This window comes from Trachypithecus francoisi, unplaced genomic scaffold (assembly GCF_009764315.1).
Source record: "Trachypithecus francoisi isolate TF-2019V2 unplaced genomic scaffold, Tfra_2.0 Lachesis_group9, whole genome shotgun sequence".
In the NCBI taxonomy this organism is placed as follows: domain Eukaryota; kingdom Metazoa; phylum Chordata; class Mammalia; order Primates; family Cercopithecidae; genus Trachypithecus; species Trachypithecus francoisi.
Window position 1 is genome coordinate 308055 of NW_022681474.1, and position 16785 is coordinate 324839.

A 16785-nucleotide genomic window follows, 5' to 3' on the forward strand; every position below is an offset into this window, starting at 1 on the left:
CGCGAGTATTTAGGGGCGGCCGGGCAGCAGTGGGCATCTGAGACCTCCTCATGATGCCCAGGGAGGCTTCAGAGAAGGAAGCGCGGGGCCTTGGTGCCCAGGATCCCCGCAGTGGAGCACAGTGGAGCCAGCTTTCTGGAGCAGGAAGCACTGAGGGGGTGTTCGGGCTTCCCCCCATGTTTCCCCATCCAGGGAAGGGGCTGTGTCCAATAATGCTGGGCGCCACGGGCAGCTCTGAGCATGGCGGTGATCGGAAGCAAGTGTGTGGGACTCGGCTGTGAACCCTGCAGCCGGGTCTCAGGTCAGGGTGCGGGTGCCCTTGGCACACTCAGCATCCTAGGAAAGGGGCGGCCTCGCCCCACCTCCCTCCCACGGCCACAGGTCCCAGGGGTGCCACCGGCATGGAGCCTGCCTTGCCTCCCTTTGTCCGCACCGTCCCCGCGCCCTCATGCCGCCTGTGCAGACTTGAGAATGGAGCTCACCGTGGTGTTCGTGCAGGGGCCTGTCCAGCCCTCACCCCACGATTTGACCAGTGCCACACCACGGGACCTTGCATGACCTGGGGCCAGCGTCCTTTGGAAAACACCCCTGGAGTGGTGTGTGATGAGGACACGTGCCTTGGAAAGCATCAGGACCTTGTAAGCATCAGGCGGCTGCCAGCCCTCCATGTTCCCGCCGTGCCGCTCCACAGTGTGGGCATCCACCTGGCCAGTGCCGCCGCGGCAGTGTCCTCCCTCTCGTCGCTGCTGTGCAGCGTGCCAAGCTGTTTGCCTACCCGTGTCCTGCCTTTTCCCCACACCAGCACGGAGGAGCCACGTGGTCGGTGGTCGTTTGGACGTGGTGATTTGCAGACAACGACGCAGGTGTTGAGATGCCACCGAGGATGTTGAATATTGGGGAGGTGAAGCAACTGACTTCTTTTTTTCTTGAGACAGGGTCTCACTTCGTTGCCTTGGCTGGAGTGCAGTGGCGCGATCTCAGCTCACTGCAGCCTCGACCTCCCAAGCTCAGGTGATTCTCCCACCTCAGCCTCCCGAGTCGCTGGGACTGCAGGCGTGTACCATCACACACAGCTAATTTCTGTATTTTTAGTAGAGACGGGAATTTGTCATGTTGCCCAGGCTGGTTTGAACTCCTGGAGTCAAGCGATCTGTCCACCTTGGCCTCCTAAAGTGATGGGATTACAGGTGTGAGCCGCCGTGCCCGGCCTTGAGGTCCCTCCACAGTCAGGCGGCCAGATCCACACTAACCCCCACCCCACTGCGCCCCCACCCCACCGTGAAGCTTCTCCCCACACAGGCATTGACCGAGGCTTCGTGGCTGTGGGTGAATGAGGCCAACATGGTGGAAAGTAAGTGGTGCAGAGTCAGAGGCAGTTCCTGGAAGATGCACTTGCTGTTCTCCAAATGCCAAGCCACACCTACTGCTTTAGGAATGGCAGACCTTGGGGTCTCGGTTTTATTGGTCATCCTGAGAAAGCCACTGGAGTAATAGAAAGAAATGGAACTTGAAGTTGAAAAGTGTAGATCTGCCAGCCTGGGCAACACGACCAGACCCCACCTCTACAAAAAATTTAAAAATTAGCCAGGAATGGTAGCATGCGCCTGTGGTCCTACCTCTGAGGGAGGCTGAAGAGGCAGGATCGCTTGAGCCTGGGTGCTCAAAGCTGCAGTGAACTGAGATTGCACCACTGCACTCCAGCCTGGGTGACAGAGCGAGACTTGTCTCAGAAAGGAAAAAAAAAACAAGGACAATGTGGATCTGCATCGTGATTGAGGCTTTTGCCAAAGGGCTTGCGTTGGTGACGGATTGCAGCTGCGCTCAGAGTCTTGAGGCCTGCAGTCACAGGACACTTCCCAGCAGACGTGTGAGGCCGACAGTGATTTTGTAAACTGAAAGCGTGTTGTATGGAGCCTGCCTGAGCTGCTAGGGTCTGGTTTGGGTGTGGTCTGGCTGGCACGGGGCCCTGTCAGGCCCACATGGGGACAGTTTCAACATCGTGCTTTCCTCTGGTGCTCCTCCCGGCCCCCCAGGCAGGGCCCACCTGAGGCTGTGGACTGAGAACTTGGTCCTGGGACGTGAGGGGTTTGGTGGGTGACGGCCCGTGGCTGTCCTCATGAGGAAATTTAGCTGTGTGTCCTGCAGCCGTCTCACGCTGTGTGAGTAGAAATTATCAGTTTCTTAACGTATAAATGATAGCTTTCCGAAGACAAGGTTTTTTGTCCCAGAGTAACCCAGACTTAGCAAGTTGTACTTACGAATGTTGAAAGCGCAGCTTCTGCTGGAGTTGTCTTTTCAACTCCTAACTTCATCTTTTCAAATGTCAGCCATTATGTGAGCATTGCAGAGCCCAGTGTGGGGAGACCTTGACACGAGCCCCCGCGCCTCCCGGGCCGGCCGTGTCCTGTGGTGGCCGGAACTCAGCCTGTGGCTCCCCAGTGGGGTCAGTCAAAGCCAAGTGCAGTGGCTGACCTTTTATACCCATAAACAGAGAAGATGAGCAAGAGTGAGGATGACCCGCGGAGGAGGCACATGGCTGTGGGGGCGTGGGAGTGGCGGCTGCGGAGCCACAGCGCTGTCTGTGCCTGCAGGCACGCTGCCCCTGGCCTCGCAGGAGTCGGCCGTGGTGGAGGACCTGCTGTACGTGCTGGTGGGCGTAGACGGGAGGTATGTCACTGCTCAGCCCCTGGCTGGGAGGCAGAGCCGGACCTTCCTCGTGGACCCCAACCTGGACCTGTCCATCAGGGAGCTGGTGAACAGGATCCTCCCGGTGGCTGCCAGCTACTCCACGGTGACCAGGTGGGCACCGGGTGCGGTCTCTGGGGGCGTGCACTGTTGTGGGGGAGGGGTTGGGTCCTGTCCTGATGACCATGGGGACAGTGCCAGACTCAGTTTTGGAGGGTCTGTGAGTCACCGTCCAGGGTCCTGACTCATCTCCTCCTAGGGGCAAGAGTTCCCCTCTGGGATGTGGGGTTCGAGTGAGTCATCTGCTTCCTGTTTGGGATGAGACTTAGAATATCGGACGTTGTATGTGCCTGCAGCTGGCCTTTTTGAGGAAGTCTGACGGCTCTTCTCATAGGTTCATTGAAGAGAAGTCTTCCTTCGAGTACGGGCAGGTGAACCACGCCCTGGTGGCCGCCATGCGCACCCTGGTGAAGGAGCACCTGATTCTGGTGTCACAGCTGGAGCAGCTGCACAGGCAGGGCCTCCTTTCGCTGCAGAAGCTCTGGTTCTACATCCAGCCGGCCATGCGCACCATGGACATCCTGGCCTCCCTCGGTGCGTGCCCGCCCGGGGGGCATGGGGCAGTGGGTGGCAGGTGTCTCAACACAGCACCTGGTGTGAGGAGAGACTGCAGGGGCTGTGGAGCAGCTGCCCAGGGCAGGGGCATGTGGCCAAAGCCCCTGTTGCTCCATGTGTTATTAACTTGCAAGAAGAAAGCCCTGGAAGCTCTTACTGGTCAGCTTAAATCAGCAACGACAACCTGACAGTTCATATGTATCCCAAAGAAGCAGCAGCACCCTCCCAGTAAGAAGGTTGGGGAAGCATGAGGGGCCCCCAGCAGTGTTGTTGGTAGGCTGGGCGTGCACCTCCTTCTCAGCAGTGAGCCTTCCTTTCTCCCTGCAGCCACCTCCGTGGACAAAGGCGAGTGTCTTGGGGGATCCACACTGAGCCTGCTCCATGACAGGAGCTTCAGCTACACAGGGGACAGCCAGGCACAGGAACTCTGCCTGTACCTGACCAAGGCGGCCAGCGCTCCCTACTTTGAGGTTCTGGAGAAGTGGATCTACAGGGGCATCATCCATGACCCGTACAGGTGGGGCTCCCGGGGACACGGAGGACGCGTGCTGCCCTCTCCGGGGGGCTCTGGCCTTGCTTTGCTTGTGGTCTCAGGAAAGCACACACCAGACAGGCATCCACTTGCTGCTGCCCATGCGGCCCAGGACAGGAATGGCCCAGCTGCTTATGGCCTTATTCTTTTGTATACAGGACATTAAATTGCCTCCAGCTAGGTCCTTTAGCCTCTTTGGTGCATGGATTTCCTGATCTGGTGGGGTCTGTCGGCTTCTCTTCAGTGAGATATATTTAAATGCATAAAAATATGTTAGTTCCCAAAGAATTGTAGTAATGTCTATTATGTCGACATACCATTGTTGGAATATTTTCAAAAGATACATCTGTGATGTGGACATACTGCGTCTTCCCTAATGGACCAAGTAAAATCTGGTATAATGGGCACCTTTAAAGAAAGCACCTTCCAGCGTGAAGCAGATATATTTGAGGTTGTTCAGATGACAACGTGGAGATGTCTGGTTTCTGTCAGCGTTGGCCCCACACACCCCACACGAGCATCATTTTGTTGCCTGGGTTCATCATGGAAGGAAATGCTAAATTCCAAAAAGAGGCAGGTGCAGATAAAGACAAATCAGTTTCCCACCTAGCTCCGTGGACCCTGCATTCTCCCTGAGCCTGGGTTAAATACTCCGTTCCAGAGTGAGGTTTGTAGGTTTGTTTGGTTTTCTTTTCTTTCTTTTTCTTTCTTTTTTTTTTTTTGAGACAATCTCACTCTGTTGCCAGGCTGGAGTGCGGTAGCGTGATCTCGGCTCACTGCAGCCTCCACCTCCCACGTTCAAGTGATTCCCCTGCCTCAACCTCCCAAGTCGCTGGGACTACAGGCGCATACCACCTCACCCCGCTGATTTTTTGTAATTTGGTAGAGACGGGGTTTCACTGTGTTGGCCAGGATGGTCTTGATCTCTTGACTTCGTGATCCGCCCACCACAGCCTCCCAAAGTGCTGGGTTACAGGTGTGAGCCACCGCGCCCGGCCCCTAGGTTTGTTTTAGCCCACAGTTGAGAAATAACTGGTAGGTTAGGCTTGGCCCTTGTGGAACATTATTTGGAAGTGTGCTGGCCTCCGTTGAGGTCCCTCCGCGCTGCCGGCCTGGAGAAGTGTGTCGTCTGCCTCACAGGCCCCCTTGCTTTGCCTGTGACCGAAGCACTCCCTGTGGTTTTAGTGAGTTTATGGTCGAGGAGCACGAGCTGCGGAAGGAGAGGATCCAGGAGGATTACAATGACAAGTACTGGGACCAGCGGTACACCATCGTCCAGCAGCAGATCCCTTCCTTCCTGCAGAAGGTGGCGGACAAGATCCTCAGCACAGGTGCAGTGCACACGGCGGGGACCTGGCCCGGGGCCGCAGCACAGCTATGCCCAGAGAGTCTCCTGCAGCCCAGGCCCTCCCCTAAGAGCCTGCGCCTCACCCTGTGGGCGTCCTGAGCCCAGGTGTCCGTGAATGCGGGGCCGAGGTCAGGACCGGCCCATGAGCTGGGCTGCAGTGCTGAGTTAGGCCCTGAGATGGTCTCTGTTGCCAGGTTTCATCAGGTTTCCATCGCCAGGACTTTGTTTTGTCCCTGACCCTAGGAGGCTCTCTCATGGGTGCCTTCCCTATTTCTCATTTCTGATTTCTAAAACTCCATTAGCATGACAGGAAAAACCATCAAAGACACACGCCTGCTGGCCGGCAGTGTTTTCAGTCTCTGACCACACAGGTTAGGGCCTGACCTAGACCCGGGGCCGTGGTGTGGGGTTGGACTCGGCACATCAGGGCCGTCACGAAAGGGTTGGGAAGTGGTTAGCCATCTGGTTCTCATAATGCCTTTTCGAAATGATCTCTGTGCCCTTGGTTAGGAAATTCCAGATGTGCAGAGCCACGGCAAAGCCTTGACGCCACCTGCTCAGTCTGTAGCAGCTGACAGTGATTTACCAGGAAGGCGCACGAGTGTGGAGCCGCCTCATGCAGCCCAGTTTCCAGTCCACTGCCTCCTGTGTGGACGAAGACAGCTAGGGCCTGAGGTTGACCATGTGGAGAATAAACTTTTTAATTTCTATCCATTTTCAGGAAAATATCTAAATGTGGTCAGAGAGTGTGGCCATGACGTCACCTGCCCGGTGGCTAAAGAGATCATCTACACGTTAAAAGAGCGGGCATACGTGGAGCAGATCGAGAAGGCATTTAACTATGCCAGCAAGGTGCTGCTGGACTTCCTGATGGAGGAGAAGGAACTGGTGGCACACCTCAGGTGATTCCGTGCTCTGTCCCTGTGCGGACGCTCGTCTCCCTCTGAAACTGGAGCCTGTGGGACGTGGGGCTGAGATCGCTGGTTTCTTCTGGCAGCTCTGCCTTGTCTTTTTGAAAGTGGGTACTGCCAGATGGTCTCTAGCTCAAGGACCTGGCACACACAGTCGGTGGTGTAGGCCCCGGGTCACCTTGTCCAGGGGCCCCAGCTCCCTTCCTTGCCCAGGGCCCACCAGCCCCTTCTCCACTCTTCCTGCCACAGCCTACGTGGTGGTCGCACATCCCCTGCCTGAGAGCCAAGCTCTTAGTCCATTGTAGTGTGTTTTAGCATGATGGTGGTGGCAGGCACCTGTGGGTGGGACATGCTCACGTCTGCTCCCTGGCTGTGGCGGGCACCTGTGGGTGGGACATGCTCACGCCTGCTCCCTGGTGCAGGTCCATCAAGCGCTACTTCCTCATGGACCAGGGCGACTTCTTCGTGCACTTCATGGACCTCGCGGAGGAGGAGCTCCGGAAGCCGGTGGAGGACATTACGCCCCCGCGCCTGGAGGCGCTGTTGGAGCTGGCCCTGCGCATGAGCACGGCCAACACTGACCCCTACAAGGACGACCTCAAGGTGGGCAGGGGTGCCGGGGGCTGCGGCCTTAGGCAGGGGCCTCGGTGGGGCTGGGAGGAGAGCGCAGCAGAGGCCAGCCCTGTCCCCCACTCCCTGCCCAGGTGAGGCAGCCGCAGGGTCTCTTTCCTTCGCTCTCAGCTGTTGGGGCTGGCTTGCTGGGATTGGGGGTCTTTGCACCTGTGCTCACGAGGGGCGCAGGTCTCGGGTTTTTCTGCAGTGCCCTTGTCAGCCTGGGTGTCAGGTTGTGCTGGCCTTGTGGAATGAATGTGGACCTGTCCCTCCACCTGTTTTTTGAAAGGGTTTCAGGAGTAGTGTTCTTTTTGTTTTTGTCTTTCTGTTGTTGTTGTTTTTTTTTTTGAGACGGAGTTTCGTTCTTGTCACCCAGGCTGGAGTGCAGTGGCGCGATCTCAGCTCACTGTAACCTCCGCCTCCCGGGTTCAAGCGATGCTCCTGCTTCAGCCCCACGAATAGCTGGGATTACAGGTGCGCGCCACCATGCCCGGCTAGTTTTTGTACTTTTAGTAGAGAAGGGGTTTCGGCCGGGCGCGGTGGCTCACGCCTGTAATCCCAGCACTTTGGGAGGCCGAGACGGGCGGATCACGAGGTCAGGAGATCAAGACCATCCTGGCTAACACGGTGAAACCCCGTCTCTACTAAAACTACAAAAAAAAATTAGCCGGGCGAGGTGGTGGGCGCCTGTAGTCCCAGCTACACAGGAGGCTGAGGCAGGAGAAGGGCGTGAACCCGGGGGACGGAGCTTGCAGTGAGCTGAGATCGCGCCACTGCACTCCAGCCTGGGCCACAGAGCGAGACTCTGTCAAAAAAAGGGGGTTTCACCGTGTTTCCCAGGCTGGTCTTGAACTCCTGACCTCAGGTGATCCACTCACTTTGGCCTCCCAAAGTGCTGGGATTAAGGCGTCAGCCACCATGCCTAGCCGTTTTTTTAAATATATATACACACACACATATATATACACACATATATATATTTTTTTTTCTGCTAATTTTTGTTTTTGATAGAGACGGGGGTCTCACTATGTTGCCCAGGCTGGTTGGACCCCTGGGCTCAAGCGATCCTTCCACCTTTGCCTCCCCAGGAGTGCGTTGATTCTTTGGATGTTTGGCAGGGTTTGCCTGGGAGCCCTTGGGCCCTGGACTTGTCTTTGTCGGAGGCTTTTTTGAGGTGGACTTGGCCCCTTGCTGGCCACAGGTCTACTCAGTCCCTTCCCTCTTGGTCGGCTGTCCGTCTCGCATCTCGTCTGGTGCACAGTTCATGGAATTCTAGTATCAGCTTTTTGTTTCTGTGAGGCTGGTAGTTATAGCCCTTCTTTTTCTGATTTTAGTAATTTGAATGTTCTTTCATCTTAGCTGATGTAGCTAGGAATTTGTCGATTTCATTGAGCTTTTCAAAGAACCAACTCTTGGGTTTTTTGACTGTGTTTTTCTGTTTTGTTTCTCTCTTCTGTCATCTTTGTTACTCTTTCTGTCTGCTGCTTAGGGGTTTAGTGTGGTCTTTTTTCTAGTTTCTTAATTTGCAAAGTTTACAGCTGTAAACATCCCTCTGCGCGCGGCCTTCGCTGATCCCCAGCGTCGTCGTTTCTGTTTGTCTGGCGGTGTCCTGATTGCCTCTGATTTCTTGTTGGAGCCGTGGTTGGTTTATGTTTAACTTCCACATGTTTGTGAATTTTCTGGTTTTCCTTCTGTTACTTGTTTCTAACTTGATCTCCTCGTGGTTAGAGAACAGACTGTGTGGTTTCAGTTTTGTGAAATGTATTGATTTGTGTAGTGGCCCCACATCCGTCCTGGAGAGTGTTCCGTGTGCACGGGAGGACGCGCCCTTGGTTCTGCGCGCGCGGGAGGGAGGAGACGCGCCCTCGGTTCGTGAGCACGGGAGGGAGGAGAACGCGCCCTCGGTTCCGTGTGTGCGGGAGGAGGTCGCGCCCTCGGTTCCGTGTGCGCGGGAGGGAGGAGGACGCGCCCTCGGTTCCGTGTGCGCGGGAGGAGGAGGATGCGCCTCGGTTCTGTGTGTGCGGGAGGAGGTCGCGCCTCGGTTCCGTGTGCGCGGGAGGGAGGAGGACGCGCCCTCGGTTCGTGAGCACGGGAGGAGGAGGATGCGCCTCGGTTCCGTGTGTGCGGGAGGGAGGAGGATGCGCCCTCGGTTCGTGTGCGCGGGAGGGAGGAGGACGCGCCCTCGGTTCCGTGTGCGCGGGAGGGAGGAGGATGCGCCCTCGGTTCTGTGTGTGCGGGAGGAGGTCGCGCCCTCGGTTCCGTGTGCGCGGGAGGGAGGAGGACGCGCCCTCGGTTCGTGAGCACGGGAGGGAGGAGGACGCGCCCTCGTTCCGTGTGCGCGGGAGGGAGGAGGATGCGCCCTCGGTTCTGTGTGGCGGGAGGAGGTCGCGCCCTCGGTTCCGTGTGCGCGGGAGGGAGGAGGACGCGCCCTCGGTTCGTGAGCACGGGAGGGAGGAGGATGCGCCCTCGGTTCTGTGTGTGCGGGAGGAGGTCGCGCCCTCGGTTCCGTGTGCGCGGGAGGAGGACGTGCCTTCGGCTGCTGTTGGGTGTTCTGCAGTTGGGGTCCTGAGTCCCTGTCTTTCCTCACTGATCTGTCGGGCGGTTCTCTCCATGATTAGAAGTAGGGCACCGAGTCTCCCTGTCACTGAAGAACTGCTTTTCTCCTTGTCGTTCTATTCTTGCTTCAGATATTTTGGGGTCTCTTGTTAGGAGCAGGAATGTTTTCGTCAGAAAAATTCCTGGTAGTGAAATTGTTGGGTCAAAATATATGGCCCTTGTACAACTAGGCTGACCTTGCTGGACTTCAGTCTCAGGACGCTGGGCCGCACAGCTGGGGGCTGCTGTCTGCACACCTGCGAAAGCCCCGTCCTGTCTGCTCCATGGAGAAGTGGCATCACGGGTTCATTTCTGCGTCCCTGACGGTCGGCGATTTCGTCTGCTGCTTGTTTCTTCTTGCTTTATCCTCTACCCTTCATTTTCTGTCCTGTCGTTATGTGATGGTTTTATAGGAACTCTGTCAGGTAGTTGGAACTTAGTAAGTACTTGAATGATTCATGTGAGGACAGTATTAGTTGCCTGTAATAACTAGTATATCTCTCATCAAATATGCTTTATTTTTCAACCTGGGCCTGGTGCTTATCGTGTACAAAGGTTTCCGTCCTAAGGGATCACCTTTCTTTCACCCTCCCGAGCGTTTTTCCCCTTACACTGTCCACACAGCATTGCGTATTTACAGAGCACTTCATCTGAATTTTTCTTGTTTTGTTTTGATAGGAAGTAGTTCAGTTTTGAATTTGATTTATCAGTAGATGTTTGGGTTTTTGAAAAGCCTCTGATGTTTAGAGTCGGAATGCAGGGAACCTCATGTCAGCGCTGGGTCTGTGAGCGTGGATGGTGTCGGGAAGGGACTTCGCGTCTTTTCCTTAAAACTGGATGGTTTGTTTCATTTCCTTCCCTCCAAGATCGACCTGATGCCCCATGACCTCATCACTCAGCTCTTGCGTGTTCTGGCCATCGAGACCAAGCAGGAGAAGGCGATGGCCCACGCCGACCCCACAGAGCTGACGCTGAGCGGCCTGGAGGCCTTCTCTTTCGACTACATCGTCAAGTGGCCCCTTTCACTCATCATCAACAGGTGCGGTCGGCCACTCGGGCACTCGCTAGGTCTTCACTCAGGTTTGGCAGAAGTGAGAACTGTGCCACCCAGTGGCCACCTCGTCCCACAGAGGACCCAAGGCGGCTCTCCCCGGCCTTCAGTGCCCGGGGGATTCACGGGCTGTCCGGGGGCCACTGTGCAGACTGTGGAGCACAGACACCATGTCCCCGACGCCACCTGTCACGGACCCGTCTGAGGTGCCACTGCCTCTCTTGCAGGAAAGCCCTCACTCGCTACCAGATGCTCTTCAGGCACATGTTCTACTGCAAGCACGTGGAGCGGCAGCTCTGCAGCGTCTGGATCAGCAACAAAACCGCCAAGCAGCACTCACTGCACTCCGCCCAGTGGTACGTTCCTCCTCTGTCCCCCGTGTGCCCTCCTGGTAGACAGCTCTGCTTTCTAGGCTTCTGGAAATGTCATCTGGAAGCGCACGTTTGTAGCTTTAGATCCATAATGCTTCATTTTCCTGTCTTGGGGCTGCGTGGCGCTGCCGTCCACCCCACAGGGGATGCTGGCTCTGTCCCTCAGCCCTGTCTGGAGCCTTGTGGTGGCTGCACGGGCATGGAGACCGCCCGGGTCAGTGTGCAGGACATAAGCTCCTCCCGAGAGCGGACAGCCACATCTTGCTGGAACCAGAGGTGCTTTGCTGCTGGTCTGTGGCTCTACGGTGTTGAAAAAAGGGGTCGATGGCAGAGCTGCTTAAGAATTTGTCCAGTCGGGTATGGTGGCTCCTGCCCGTAATGTCAGCACTTTGGGAAGCCAGGGTGGGAGGATTGCTTGAGCCCACGAGTTCGAGACCAGCCTGGACAATGTAATGAGAGCTCATCTCTTAAAAAAAAAAAGAAAATTGTTTTAATGAGCGAGAAGTGCCTGTAGTTCCGGCGACTCAGAAGGCTGAGGTGGGAGGATTGCTTGAGCCCAGGAAGTCAAGGCTGCAGCGAGCCAAAATCCAGCCACTGCACTGCAGCCTGGGCGACAGCAAGACCCTGTCTCTCAAAAAAAAATTAGATGAAAAAGAAGTCGTCTCAATCATGAAGCACAAATGTGCATCTGCTGTGTGGCACCTTCCTGGTGTGGGCTCCTGGGGCTCCAAGGAGTCCGTCCACCAAGGAGCCCACATCCCAGTCTCCACTGTCCGGCTGGCTGGGGTGTCCCTGCAGGGCACAGGTTGGTAGACGGTGACAGCTTGTGCTGGGCAGACACAGGAGCAGCGGCCATGTCTGATGGACTAGGAGGGGCACCTTTTTGCAGAGGAAACAACCACGTCCACTGGGTGCCATCGGGGCCACGTCCTCCATGGCTGTCCTCCGTCCTCCGTGTCACTCAGGTTTGCTGGGGCTTTCACTTTGCGGCAGCGAATGCTCAACTTCGTCCAGAATATTCAGTACTACATGATGTTCGAAGTGATGGAACCGACCTGGCACATCCTGGAGAAAAACCTGAAATCTGTGAGTTTTAGCTCCATAGATCATAACAATTGAAAGCCAGTTTCCTTTCACATAATTAATGTGAGGGAGACAGGGAGGGCAGGAGAGGCAGGGGAGGGTAGAGGCAGGGGGAGGGGGGGGGAGGCAGGGGGGGGGGAGGCAGGGGGAGGGGGGAGGCAGGGGGAGGGGGGAGCAGGGGGAGGGGGGAGGCAGGGGGAGGGGGGAGGCAGGGGGGGGGGGAGAGGCAGGGGGAGGGGGGAGGCAGGGGGAGGGGAGAGGCAGGGGGAGGGGGGAGGCAGGGGGAGGGGAGAGGCCAGGGGGAGGGGAGAGGCCAGGGGGAGGGCGGAGGCAGGGGGAGGGGGGAGGCAGGGGGAGGGGGGAGGCAGGGGGAGGGGAGAGGAAGGGGTTCCCCCTGGGGCGGAGCTGCACCAGCATTGCTGGCCACACAGGGGACCCATGCTGCTTGCCATCATCTGGGGACTCTGAGCCGTCATTGCCCCCAGGGTCATCCCTTCCACGTTGCGCCTCTGAGGCTGAGGGGCCTGAAGGCAGAATCTGTTATTACCAAATTCTAGAAGCAGCCACAGCCTCACTTCCTGTCTTCTGCCTTAAAAACTGAAACCCCTTCGGGGCGTGCCCGTCACTTTTTTAGTGGTATTTGGAAGTTTTCCCCTAAAAGCCCAAGGCCCATTTAAGAGGTGGAAATGCGTAAACAGGAATGCGCAAAGCCCAAACTGAGCACGTGCGCACATGAAGCCCGTCTGTTGGCCAAGTCTTGCTGAGAAGGGGCTTGGTCTGTTCCCCAAAGGCCTCCAACATTGATGACGTCCTTGGCCACCACACGGGCTTCCTGGACACCTGCCTGAAGGACTGCATGCTCACCAACCCCGAGCTGCTGAAGGTCTTTTCCAAGCTCATGTCTGTGTGCGTCATGTTCACCAACTGCATGCAGGTGCGTGGGCGCGGGCGGCACCGTTGGGTGGGCAGACCGTATCCCGACCGCGGCCGCACGCAGCCTGCTCACCTTTTCCTGCTCTCGTGTGGGTGGAGGAGACGCTGGGATCTGAGTGTTTCCAGAACTCCTGGTCTTCCTGGCCGGGTGGTTCCCTCCTGGAGCCCCTGCCCTGGCAGCGTGAGCAGGGCTGTGTTCCTCCGAACCATCCCTCAGCCTCCATGGTGCTGGTCTCTGTCTGGGGCCTTTGTTCGTGGCCCTTGTGCGCTCTTTTCCTCAGCACTTGAGTTATTTGGTTCCGTTAAGGACCTGCGGGCACTAGTCACAAGCAGCTGCCCAGTGGCGATGGTGCAGAACCTGAGCGTCCAGCGGCAGAAGGGGTGCCTGGGGCCACGCTAGGGCTCCAGGGGTCTGGGGATCAGGCTGTCCAGGCAGTGCCACGGGGAGGGTCCGGAGGAGGGCATGGGCACTATGAGCTATTGCTGACATGTGAGAGCCATCTCGGGGTCCCAAATAGGTAAACAAGAAACACTGCTCTTAGGAACATTAGTTGGTCTCTGTGAAGACAGACGCGGGAGCAGACCGTGGAATTCTGTCAGCACAGCTGAAGTCATTGCCCCTGCAGCCTCGGGGACGCTCGTGTGTTCCTGCAGCTGCGGGGATGCTTGTGTGTTCCTGCAGCCGCAGGTTACAACAGAGATGCGGCGGGTGATGTACCTGCAGGACTTGTGTTTTCTGCAAAGCGTTGTGGTTGTAACTAACAGAAGCATTTCCTTGCCACTCTCCTCCCCCTAGAAATTTACACAGAGCATGAAATTAGACAGCGAGCTGGGCGGGCAGATGCTGGAGCAAGGCACCGTCCCGGAGCTGCCCACAGGGGCCGAGGAGCGGGCCCGGAAGGAGCTCACCAGGAAGGTGCGTGGCCTCCAGGGTTGGCCAGAGAGAGATGCTTCCTCCCGCCTGGGGCAGCAGCCTGAGCATCCTGACACAGAGAGAACAAACCTTGTCCCCTTTTTTTCCGTCTCCCCTTGGATTGAAGAAAAGACTTAAAATTTGCTTCCAAGCACAAGCACAAGAGGCTTCTCACAGCCTTCTCAGCTCGCTGGTTCCCATCTCAGCCAGTTGGACTCGAGGGCGCCCCCACAGATCTTCAGAGCAAGCACTGTGCAGGGCACCCTGGTGAGGACAGGGGCCACAGCTGCTGTCCCTGCTGAGCACCGATCCTGAGTTAGAACCGTCAGGCTCTCAGCAGGCACAGACAGGCCGCATGTCCTCGGAGGCATGGCCCTGTGGCACCGGCTCTGGAGTGGCATGGGGGGGTGGGTAGTCCCGTATTCACACGCTGGAGTGGAGCTGCAGAGAGGAGTTGGGTTTGGGGGCCTGTGGGGGCCGGAAGTGAGGGACACTGAGAGGCGCCCCGACCTTGCTGAGAAGCTGCTGGGAAAGCTTGTGCTTTGCTTGTGGATCTGACCCCAAAGGAGAGCTCGAGTCACAGCCTTGTGTGGTGTGATCCTTGACCACCTCATCCCGCGAGGCCTGGAGTGTTTCTCTGAGTGCCGGGTTTTCAGGAACGTTTTTTGATCTCCTTTTTACCTTGAATCCCCTGAAAACATTGTGGAAGCCATGTTTTCTATTTAAGAAAAGAGGAAGGGAAAGGACATCGGCCTGCTGGGAACAGCATGGAGCCAGGAAGGCCCGCGGTGGGGGTGGGCATGGCTCACGTGCCTGGCTTTCTTTCCAGCACCTGGCCGAGCACGCAGACGCTGCGCAGCTGGTGTCCGGCTTCGAGGCCACCATCAACAAGTTTGACAAGAACTTCTCAGCCCACCTGCTGGACCTCCTGGCTCGGTTGAGCATCTACAGCACCAGTGACTGTGAGCACGGCATGGCCAGCGTCATCTCCAGGTGGGTGGGCGCCTGCCCTGGCCCAGAGCCTGCTCCAGTCCAGCGCCTGCCTCGGCCCAGCGCCTCCCCCACCCCAACACTTGCCCCAGCCCAGCACCTGCCCCAGCTCAGCACGTGCCCCTGCATCCAGGCTCCATCTCCCCTGCACCCTCCCCTGGTCCACCTGGTGTAGCCTCCTGCAGAAGGTGGGGCAGGTCTGTGTCCTGGTACTAGTGCTGGTCATGTGCCACTCCCTGAAGTCAGACTAGCCTGGCTCTCCCTGGGGTGTGACATTCTGTGCAGCTGGGCTGCCCCGTTGGCACCCTGCAGCTGTGTGTGTCCTGTGGGGCTGGTCAGGCCTGGGTCAGCTTCCCTCATGCTGCACTGAACACCTAGCCTGGGGAAAGGGGCCCAGCCCTCAGGGGCAGGGAGGGGAAAGGTGGCCAAGCTGCCAGCCCGGAAGAGGTGCTGACCGGGAGTTGGAGGGTGCTATCCTTGGGGGTGCTGTCCTTGGGTGGGGGCTGTCCTTGGGAAAGTACCTGTTTGTGCTTTTGGACCACACTGTGCCCTGTGCTCCCAACAAACGTCCTGATTTCCTGAGCAGGGGTTTCTGAGGCCACCCTGCCTTGAGAACTGCTGCTTGGTTCTCCAAGCCCCTGACACCTCAGGCCCCATTGCCAGGCCCTGCTGAGGTGACGGGAGCCCCAACTTTCTGGGGCCAGGAGAGAAGAAACCTGTGTTTGTGCCTTTGACCAGGACTACACAGGACTGAAGACCTTTCTGTGGAAACATTAGTTAGGTGCCTCACCCTCACCCCTGCGGAGCCTCCTATGGTCTCTGTAGCCGAACACTTCCCCGTGGTAGGAGCAGGGCTGCCCAGCATGCACCCGCAGAAGGGGTGTGCGCCCCAGCTCCATTGTCCTTCCCCACAGGCTTGACTTCAACGGCTTCTACACGGAGCGCTTGGAGCGCCTGTCTGCAGAGAGGAGCCAGAAGGCTGCCCCCCAAGTGGCTGTCCCGCGAGGGCCCCCGGCTCCTGCAGCCAGGGTCGCAGTCACCGCACAATGAGCCTTGGCTGCGACAGGAAGGAAGGGTGTGGGGTCAGCAGCGACTGGTGCAAATGGGTCCAGAATTTTCAAATCAGAATGCTCCGTGTTCTCTGTCTTTGCAGTTTAAATATAAAGCAGGAATGATGGACTTACCTCATTTTGTTTCTCAAGGCGTTGGGTTTCATTTTATAGAAGCTGCCCAGACAGGGTGGGTGTCTCCTTGGATTTGCTAGTCTGTTTGCTTTTTAAAATTACACTATCACCTTTTTGGGTGTTTTTGGTCTCAAAGTGGAAATACATGGTGTTTAAGCAAGAAGCAAGCAAAGATGCATGCGGGGTGAGATCCAGGCCTGGTGTCCACGTCCTTCCAGGAGAGCTGGGGCCGGGCTCCCTGAGGTCGGTCGGAACCGGGAAGAGCCTCTGGAAATGGCCAGGGAATCCCCGAAACCCACCAGGCATTGGGTTTGCTTCAGCCCCAGAGGCAGCCCCGTTCCTTCTGCTGAGGACTCACCCACTTCCACGCCCCTCCTCCTGCTGCTGCTCCAACTGATCTGGGGCAGGAGGCCACAGACAGGGCCCTCAGGCACCTGGGAGCCCACACCTCCCCCTCCATGGGACGTACCCACTGAAGAGTGGCCACGGGGCAGGCTCTGCTGCTGGCTGGTACCCCGCCCCACCCTATCCTGTGCCGCCTTGTGACGTAGAAGTTACTCAGCAGATTGACACCCTACCCAGTCCCCCTCGGGCAATCGTCTGCCCTCTGTCTTCCCACCTTCTCCAGGGCTACAGTGGGCAGCACAGCCATCCCCGGTGTGACAGGGCCCTGGGCTCCTCAGGGCTGCCCTGGCCAGGTTGGTCTGCTCTGGCTACGTTCTGGCTAAGCTGCCCCTTCCTGCCGACCTGCATGTGTACTGTCACCATTCATCTCTCAGCACCTCGGCCCCCTTGGGCAGCGAGGAAGGGCCCTGGAGGTGAGGTTGGGAGGAACGATAGCTAGAAGAGTTTCCTGTGGGGAACAAGGGTGTGGGCAGCTCTTGCTCGGGGCGGCCTCACTGAGAACACCACAGAGCGGGGGTGTGGGGGTGTCCAACTCTAGCCACAAACTGCTTCCTCTT

The 16785-nt window shown here is 57.4% G+C and overlaps 1 protein-coding gene across 8 annotated transcripts in view; it reads left to right on the top strand.

The window, feature by feature from the left end:
- The window catches only part of TUBGCP2 (tubulin gamma complex associated protein 2), a 28701-nt gene extending 12874 nt beyond the window's left edge, over window positions 1-15827 (top strand). For 5 of the 8 annotated variants that reach the window (XM_033208483.1, XM_033208486.1, XM_033208487.1 and 2 more), the window contains 13 exons: window positions 2592-2799; window positions 3080-3279; window positions 3628-3817; window positions 5018-5163; window positions 5902-6082; window positions 6514-6694; window positions 10165-10337; window positions 10577-10705; window positions 11686-11806; window positions 12594-12737; window positions 13533-13652; window positions 14479-14642; window positions 15554-15827. In XM_033208483.1, the coding sequence (XP_033064374.1) occupies window positions 2592-2799; window positions 3080-3279; window positions 3628-3817; window positions 5018-5163; window positions 5902-6082; window positions 6514-6694; window positions 10165-10337; window positions 10577-10705; window positions 11686-11806; window positions 12594-12737; window positions 13533-13652; window positions 14479-14642; window positions 15554-15689 (2093 nt within the window). In that variant the 3' untranslated portion in view covers window positions 15690-15827. Of the gene's footprint in view, window positions 1-1106; window positions 2160-2591; window positions 2800-3079; window positions 3280-3627; window positions 3818-5017; window positions 5164-5901; window positions 6083-6513; window positions 6695-10164; window positions 10338-10576; window positions 10706-11685; window positions 11807-12501; window positions 12738-13532; window positions 13653-14478; window positions 14643-15553 lie in introns of those variants that run through there. The other 3 variants (XM_033208491.1, XM_033208489.1, XM_033208490.1) reach the window with 3 other exon arrangements.
- Window positions 15828-16785: the final 958 nt, after the last annotated feature.